Genomic DNA, 9,423 nt, shown 5'->3' with positions numbered 1-9,423 from the left:
TTGGCAATGTATTTCAAAAAAATTGAAACCCCGCACGAGTGTCTTTTGAATAACGACTAGATAGATCATTACACGTTTCCAACAAATTAAATCATTCATCAATCCAAATTTTATACAAGAGTTATGTACATTAAAAGTATCATCCAAGCACATAGATGAATTCAAAGAAGAAACATTTAGTGTCCAGGTCACCGTCATGCGGAATGTTGAAGCCATAATGTCATCAGAGAAAAAAAGGTCTAGTCCAGGTCGGTGTCACTACTAAAAAAATAGTCAAATCTAACCTCCAAAATTAACCTCTGAAGGTTGGCTATTAGAGAAAATTGACTTAAAATTGTAGGTCGTAAAAATTCTTGTTATAAAAAAAATTGACCTCTTAATGTTGATTTTATTGAATAAATTTTAAAAATTATTCATTGATGAAATCTCACATGTCTGGAATGGAAAACCTTGGTAGAATCCTTGAAATGAAGCTTAAAGATGAGAATCCTAGTTTATTGCTTGAGAGAACTTAGAGCATAACTGATATGATTTTCTGAGTGTTAGGCGTAGGGCTTTAATCGAATGATTTTCCTTTAATCCCACTTAGGATATGTCAAAACGTCATGATAAATGAGTTAAAAGAGTGAAAAACGATCAAAACATCTCTAATTGAAAAAATGTTGAAACTTTCCACTAGAAAAATCTACGATCCGTGATTTGATCTACCATCTGTAGAAGTCATTCTTGGAATTTAGGCTGAATTTTTAGTATCTAACTTCATGAAACTCAGGCTAAAATCAAGTTTCAGGAGTTCATTCACGAGCCTATCTACGATCTTTGGTCTTATTTATAGTGTGTAAATGATATCTGTGAAACTCATATTTTGAATTCATCTGGATATCTAACTCCTCATATTCAGATATGTACGGTTTGATCCTTAGTTTAGAATTTTTGAGGTGTTACAGAAAAAAGGAAGAATGTTTATAATTCATAGTTTGGGAGATGTGGTTCGATTTTTAAGCAAAGATGAGGATGTGAATGATTTTTACCCTTCTATATTTGGTATGCATTTTTATTTTAAGGAAAGGGGTCTAATATACCCCTCAATTTTGTCATTTAGAGCTGATATACCTCTTGTTATGAAAGTGACTCATATATACCCCTACTATTATACAAATGACGCACATATACCATTATCCTCTAAAAGAAGTAAAAACATTAATTTTAATTTTGTTTTAAATTATTTTTTTATAAAAAAAAAAAATCCATATGGGGTATGATCCTCCTCACACGTATTTTTTATGACTTTTTTGTTCCAACGACTAATTTAAATTTATTATTTTGATGGTCAAATTTATTTATGTTTCACTAACTTTCTTGTAAAATTTATTATAGATGCCCCATTTTTTTTACAAATACAAAAACTAAATTACAATATAGCCGCAAAAAAATTAGTTTTAAATTTTTTCTTTACACTAAAGAAAGAAAGAAAAAAATAATACGAAACTCGAATAATGATAATCAAAGTAGTCAAAAAATAATTTTTGTATGAAAAAATTTAAAATGTACCGTGAACTTTGCTAGAAGGATCACACATATACCCCCTACATGATTTTTTTTAAAAATTTAAAGTTGAAAAAATAAATTTAAAACTAATTTTTTCACTTCTGTTAGATGAATGGTATATGTGAGCTCCTTTTGTAACAATAAGGGTATATATATGAGTTAATTTCATAACGAGGGTATATCAACTTTAAATGGCAAAAATAAGTGGTATATCAAACCCTTTTTCCTATATTTTAAAACATGATATCACATATCTTTTCTTATATAATCATTTAAAATATATTTTTCTACATTAATAATAATTTATTTATTTCAATTACTTTAAAAATGCTATGATAAAATAATCAAATTCAATTAAACCTTATACCTTATACCTTATATTACTTATTGTAAATTTAAACCATCTCAAGTTTAAGGAGATCTATATACTAGTTCTAAAAGAAAAGAGTAGGACAAATATTTAGTTGAAAAACTAATGCAAATAATTCAACTTTATAACTAAAAGCACGTGTCCCGAACTTTAAATGATGGGTAAAACTTTCTTATTTAGCATAATTCAATGGCAAATTGGACCATTTTTTCTTGTTTTAAAGCAAGTAAAATAGATATTTTTGAACTATTTCATTAGTTGGATGACACATATTTTAGCTAATAAGGAAAACGTAATGGTAAGTACATTTTTAAGCTAGAAATATAACATAAGGTATAATTAACACAATTTTTGAATAATTTAGGGATAAACAATTCAACATGTTGATCTGGTCCCTACGCTTCTAGCACTAGCAAACTCTCGATTAAACGAATTACTTGATTAAAATTAAAAAAATTAATCAAATCAAAAATCTTTATAAGTAAGTTTAAAGGCAATAACTTGGGGAAAATCACTTATTCTACATTATTTTAATTTAAAAGCACTTTGACTTATATTGCCTTTTGGGTTAACCAAACATATAAATAAGCTTAAAAAATGATTATTATAAATGATTTGACCAACTTATAATTTTTTCTAAATACTCTTTTCGAAAATAAAAGAGCAGGTCAACTAGGTTGCTTATCGGATTGATCGGACGGATAATTTTGCTTAACAATTTAGCTTATCGGATATCGACTTTTAAATATATTAATTCGCTGGCCAACCAATAAGATATCGATTGGTTTGGTATCGGATTAGTAACTATCGAACGTTTAACAGACGGTGTATTGACTCAATCATTTCATACTTTCTATTTTTACCTTCACTCACCAATATATTGATCTCCCATCAAACAAAATAATTTTCCTAGCTCTAATTAAGCTAGTAATTTTGTAGTTATAAATCACAATGAGATATACATGAAAACCTAAATTTTGAGGGTGCATGAATTTACTGGTACAACAACTTAACATTTTAATGACTAAAATATATTTCAATTTTTTATTTTTTTTTATATAAGAAGTGAAGACTCGTACATTATAATCAAGACTAGCTAGCTAGTAGACTAGTAAGAAAATTCAACTCACAAATACGTATCAAGTCATATGAGGAGGGACAAAACATTAAATGAGGCTTTAAGATTAATAATATGTACTTTATCTACCCAAGGGGTAAAAATGTAAGTAAATAATTCTTAACGGTTTATCCAATAAGAAATTTAAGTAATTTGTCACACACCAATAAACCGTCAAGTATAATATATTAATCCGCTCACCAACCATCAATCCAATAACTCAATATAAATTAACCAATAAGCCAATTTTGTTGCTAACTTATCAGTTACGGTTCGATTTTGAATAGCCTTAAGGTCAACAATATAATCTTTATCCATATCAGGCGTTTATATTAGACCTACTAATTTATCAGGGTCAAGTGATACATTAAGGTGAAAATATGTATTAATTAATTGTGATTTAATGATATATATGTGTCAGTAAAAACATGCATCAATATATTTATTGAATTAGTGTATACATCAATGAAAGTAAATTTTTAGTGTTATATTATGAGTTATGAGCTAGTTTCAAATATATACAATAAAGTAGTTTATAACATATATAGGCATGTTTTATTTACATAAAAAATAGTCAAAAGTCATAGAAATTTAAAGTATACTTGACTATACAATATAGTTTACCAAAAGTTATAGAAAATTTATATTGATTATACAATATAACTTACCTATACATAGGCTATTTACTGACTATATATTATGACACATTCAATGACCCAAAAAGTTGGATATAACTCAACTACACAAGAAGTATAAACTCACTATTCAATCTCGGTCAACTCAAGATCACCTCTAAACAACACCAAAAATTAGATATGAAGTTCTCTCAATGTTTTGAGTCTTTTGATATAATTCGCTCAAAACGATGCTCATTTGCGATACGTGAAATTTTAAAGAAGAAGAAGAATGAGGAGAAGATAAAGATAAAGAAGGACTAAGCAGGAGCAGAAGAAGAAGGAAGTAGCAGTAGAAGAAAAAGAATGAGGAGAAGATACATCACTCCGTTTGTTTTAATTTAAATGGCACAAATGAAATTAGGAGAGACAATCATATTTTTGTATAATTTTTAAATATTATAAATTCTTAATTATTATGATTTATAATACTCTTAACATAATTTCAAATCAGATATGTTACTCACTCCATCCTAATTTAATTATGTGATACATATGAAATTTTGAAAGTCAACCAATCAAAATTTTTAAATAACATATGTTACTCTCCATGTCTCAATTTATACGGTACATATGAAATTTTGAGAGTTCATCAAATTTTTAATATTTTAAGTAGTTAATTATTATAATTTACAGTATTATTTTTTCGTAACCTTTAAATACATAACATACTAAAAATAGTAAGATAAATAAATAAAGTACTAAATATAAATAGAAAAAATTGAAGAAAAAAGGCAAATCGGTCAATTGTACCAACTTTAAGTTCCTCAAGATTCTTGTAATACATAACATACAAAAAAAAAAAGAAAAAATTGAAACGGAAAAATATTAAGTAAAGAGAGGAAACTATAGGAGAAAGGCAAATCAATCAATTGACCTGACCCTATATATATAAAGTAAAAAGTAAAGTAATATAGTAGTAATACTAGGAAAACATTGGCATGTGACCATAGTCCCAATGGTTCACATGCAAAGTTTAGTTTTTTTGTTTGCTAGCTTTCACCAGTATTACTCACTCATTTCATTCTATATATAACAAACATCACTCTTTGTACCAACATCTTTGCCCTATCTATCACCTTTCTACACTGTAAAAAAAAAAAAAAGGTATGTGTGTGGGGTGGGGTTTGGGGGAGGGTTGAGGTCCTCCTCCTCTAACATATCAATTTTTTCTTTTCATTGCCATACTTTTCTCATATTTCATCTTAAATCTCTATTAAAATCTTCGCTATGTGTGGAATTCTGGAAAAAATTGTATCAATCTTTTGTATACAATATATTGATATTAAACAAAATGTTTTATACTAGTAGCGTATTATATGTTAAACCTTTATAGTCAATAATTTATCAATACGTTAATACAATTCACTTTCTGTAGTTGATTATCGATGCTTATTGTTAATTTGTTTATAAGATTACTCGATAGCGTATACATAATTATCTTTTACATGTCAGTTTATAGAAGTTATATAAACTCCAATCAAATATGTGTGTATGCTACCTAGAATATTTCATATACGTGATGTGGTTACAAATTATATATGTAAGAATCTTTACGCTGTCAACCTATATAACTTAAATTCATTTTTGCTTTTGCCATATTATACTAGCAAAACATGGCATGGCCACATTAGACCCCCCCTTTGTTCACGTGACAAGTTTTAGGTTTTTGTTTTCTTTCTCCACCACTCAATACAAGTCATTTTCTTCTATATAACATCATCAATCTTTGCACCAATTTCTTTACCCTATCCTAATTTCCTCCCAACAACCAAAACAAATATACAAATGGAGTCTTCAAAGACCAAAATAACAACTCTTTTTTTCATCTTCATGTTACTCATTTCTTCACTAACTCCTATTCTTGGTTGTGGTCATTGCAAAAAACACAAGAAAAAGCCCATTATAATTAGTCCACCACCTCCAATAGAGGTACCTACTACTTCTTGCCCAATTGATACTATTAAGCTTGGGGCTTGTGTGGATCTTCTTGGTGGGCTTGTTCATATTGGGCTTGGTAATCCTGTTGTTAATGAATGTTGTCCAATTATTGAAGGGCTTGTGGAAATTGAAGCTGCTGTTTGTCTTTGTACAACTCTTAAGCTTAAGCTTTTGAATCTTAACCTTTATGTCCCTTTGGCACTTCAATTGCTTCTTACTTGTGGAAAGACTCCACCTCCTGGCTACACTTGCTCTTTGTAGATTTTTTAAGTTTAAGTATGCAATTTCTTGTACTACTTTTTGATGTAGAAATAGCGTTTACTAGCCACTTTTCGGTGTTGTTTTTGAAGAATAGTCATTGTTATAAAGCTATGTGTAGATTTTGAGTTAAGGATACAATTTCTTGTACCACTTTTAAGGTAGACATAGTGTTATTTGGCAACTTTTCGGTAATGTCTTTGAAAAATAGTCATTATCGTAAAGCTTTTAATTTGTAGACTTTGAGTTAAGTATGAAATTTCTTGTATCTCTTTTAATGTAGAAATAATGTTAATTGATCACTTTTCGATCTTGTCTTTGAAGAATAGTCCTTGACATAAAGCTCTTTTGTAGATTTTTGAGTTAAAGTATGCAATTTCTTGTACCTCTTTTATGGTAGAAAACTAGAAATAACGTTTTCTAGCCACTTTTCAATCTTGTCTTTGAAAAATAGCCACGGTTAAAAAGCAATTTGTAGAATTTTGAGTTAAGTATGCAAAAATTTGTACTCCATTTAAGGTTGAAATAACGTTTTCATAATCACTTTGCAATTTTATCTTTGAAAAATAATCACTATCATAAAAGTTTTAAATTTTTATCGATAAAACTTCCTAATAATGTTCTAAAGTTTAATTAGGAATTTGAAACTATAGTGACTATTTTTTAATTACATGGACTGAAAAGTGATTATTTGTGAGTTCTAGCCACTTTTATCTATGTAGCTCTAGCTTGCACTATTAGTTAAATTTGGCTCATCTTGTTTTTGGTAAGTCAATGAAATATTTGGAAAATGTTGTCAAACGGAGTTCAATTGTATCCCTTCATCAGGAAAAAGAAGTAAAATGCAAATAGGGTAAAACATTTTTTTTAGTATATAGTTCCTTTGTTTTAATTCATATTGCAATTTGACTGGGTACAAAATTTACGTAAAAAGACAAACTTTAAAAATTTATCGTTTTAAAAATGTCATGACTTTTTTAATAATGTTAGTAATACTCTCTCTGTCCAACAGTAGTTGTCCATTATTAACTTGATACACCCCTTAAGATACAATAAATAATAGGGATATATTACTATATTGTCCTTTGACTTTATTAAATTTAATGATTTGAAAAATGTGTTAGATAATAAATATTCCCTCCATTTCAAATTAATTGAATTGTTGAGGTGTTTCACACCCTTTAAGAAAAGAAGATTAAGACATAAATTAAACATAACTTCCATTTTATCCTTATTAATTATTGTCAAATTTATGATTAAAATAACTAAACATTAATTAAGTAACTAATTCCAATACTAACCAATAAAGGGTAAAATTGGAAGAACATTATAAAAGTAGTCTTGAAAATTGAACAATTAAGTTAATTTGAAAAATAAAAAATGTTTCAACAATTCAATTAATTTGAAATGGATGGAGTAATATTTAATACCAAAGATAAAATAGATACAGAAGATAAATTATCTTTTGATTTTTTAAATTGTATAAGTATTATTCGCTATTTGTTGTTAGTATAATGAAGAACTATTATTGAACAGAATGAGTAATTAATATGAGATGGAAGGAATAATAATGTTCAATTTTTTAGTACTACTAGAAGTTTTTTGAGAAGTGCTTAAGCTAATATTGGTCATTTATTTTACTTTCCCAACATCAACAAACTTTTATCTTGTGTATTGGTACTAGTGTTAATTTTTGTCTTTTGTAGAACAATAAATAGTTTATGAGAATTAGTTATAGTGTATAGTTTTAGAGTATATATTTTTTAGAAAAAAAAAATTTGCCCAGAGAATTTGGCAAAAATGATATTTTATCTATGATATTTTTACCCTTTTAATTTTAATATCTTTTAATTAAAAAATGAAAAAAGATCAGTTTAATTTAAAATAAAAAAATATCATAAACTTTTTAAATTTCTGGCCAAATTCTCTGATCATTTAGCATTATCCTATTTTTTATTTGAGTGTTTATCAGAAATTATTTTTCTATCCAATAAAAATAGAAATAAAATTTATATATCTCGATCTTATTATTCTTAGAGTTGGAACTACACTAATTAATGTGTAACTTTTAAAAATTATTATTGTGGTACTGAGGAATACAATTTTCAAATAGTGTTTTTCAATTCTATTATTTTTGATTGATTATAAAAAAAAATTAAATATTATTCTTAGAAAACAAGTTATCTCAAAATGAAAGAATATTTTTTAATAAAAGTAGTGAAAATAAATTTAAAATATGTCATTTCAAGTCTATTGTCGACCCTACCCACCCCACCATCCCTCCACTGCCACGCTCGATTCCCCCACTCTTCATCCGATCTTATTTCTATAGTATTTGCAAGTTAATATATAAATAGTTTTAAGATGATATTTTTTTATTTATTTATCAAATATTAAAAAATAAGTAAAAAATTTACTTATATTCCTTAAAAAATATTTTTCCTTCGTACCAACACACAATCGGATTGACATTACTCTAATAGCGAAATGCCCAACAAAATTGTACTCTCTATGTCTCTAATTACTTGTCCACTTTTTCATTTATAGTTGTTCCTAATTATTTATCCATTTTGACAAATCAAGAAATGACAATTTTTTTTACCTATTATACCCTCAATTAAATGACTAATTACTTTGAAAAATACAGAATTTTTCATTCACTTCATAATTAATAGAGTAAAATGGTAAACTTACTATATCATTAATTAATTTTTTAATAAATGTGTCAATTTAAAAATGAACAGGACAGAGGGAAGTAACAAGTACGTATGGGGACAAGCGTATAATCGTTGTGGGTTGTGTCCATAGGGGAAGTTGGATGCGCCGTCCACTTGATCATACACAATTTGAAAATACATGTTTAAAACATTATCATCAATTTTCAATAACAATGCTCCAAACATTTGTCTTGAATCTTTTTGAACGTGTTTGATTATGTGAGATAAAATTATAATTTGAAATTATGATATATAATTATATAAGATGAAGTTAAAGTTAAAGGAGTATATAATTTGAATTTTTGAGTTATATTTTTTTCTCGTAAATATGGAATTTCCATAAATTAAATATTATGAGTATTTTGTTTGGTACACTTTTTCAACTTAAATCATTAGTTATACACTCTATTTTTGTATTATGTTATATATAACTAATATATAGGAAATCATGATACTCCATTAACAATGTAAGTGGTTTAATTTTGGCCAAACACATACACAGCCCCTCAAACTTGGCCCCATTTTTCATTTTGGCACTCCAACTTAGCCTTGTTCCATTTTAACCCTTCAACTCCATTTTTTTTGTTCCATTTTAACACAAAATACTATTTTTATGATTTCTTTATTTTATATATATTCTTCAAATGCAACTTCTTATTTTAAATCGACACGTGTCAGTTAATTTTAGTTAAAAAAATTAAAAATTAACAAAAAATAATTCTTTTTAAAAAATAATAATTTCTTTTTAAGAGTGTTATGTATTTTTGTGTGAAAAATAACCGACGAAATTGTGTTGGT

General features: G+C 27.1%; 1 protein-coding gene across 1 annotated transcript; it reads left to right on the top strand.

Moving 5' to 3' along the window:
• The first annotated feature begins 5,381 nt into the window (after nucleotides 1-5,381).
• On the top strand, nucleotides 5,382-6,228 carry LOC102587323 (36.4 kDa proline-rich protein). The gene has a single exon (XM_006358245.2). It carries the CDS (start codon nucleotides 5,498-5,500, stop codon nucleotides 5,909-5,911), a length of 414 nt encoding a protein of 137 aa, XP_006358307.1. The 5' UTR covers nucleotides 5,382-5,497; the 3' UTR covers nucleotides 5,912-6,228.
• Nucleotides 6,229-9,423: the final 3,195 nt, after the last annotated feature.

Source organism: Solanum tuberosum, unplaced genomic scaffold (assembly GCF_000226075.1).
Source record: "Solanum tuberosum cultivar DM 1-3 516 R44 unplaced genomic scaffold, SolTub_3.0 scf00272, whole genome shotgun sequence".
In the NCBI taxonomy this organism is placed as follows: Eukaryota; Viridiplantae; Streptophyta; class Magnoliopsida; order Solanales; family Solanaceae; genus Solanum; species Solanum tuberosum.
Note: the sequence above shows the minus strand (reverse complement) of the source record. Positions and strands in the feature narration are given on the sequence as shown.

Coding starts and splice junctions, on each gene's coding strand:
- LOC102587323 (XM_006358245.2), top strand. CDS start 5,498: ATGGAGTCTTCAAAGACCAAAATAACAACTCTTTTTTTCATCTTCATG.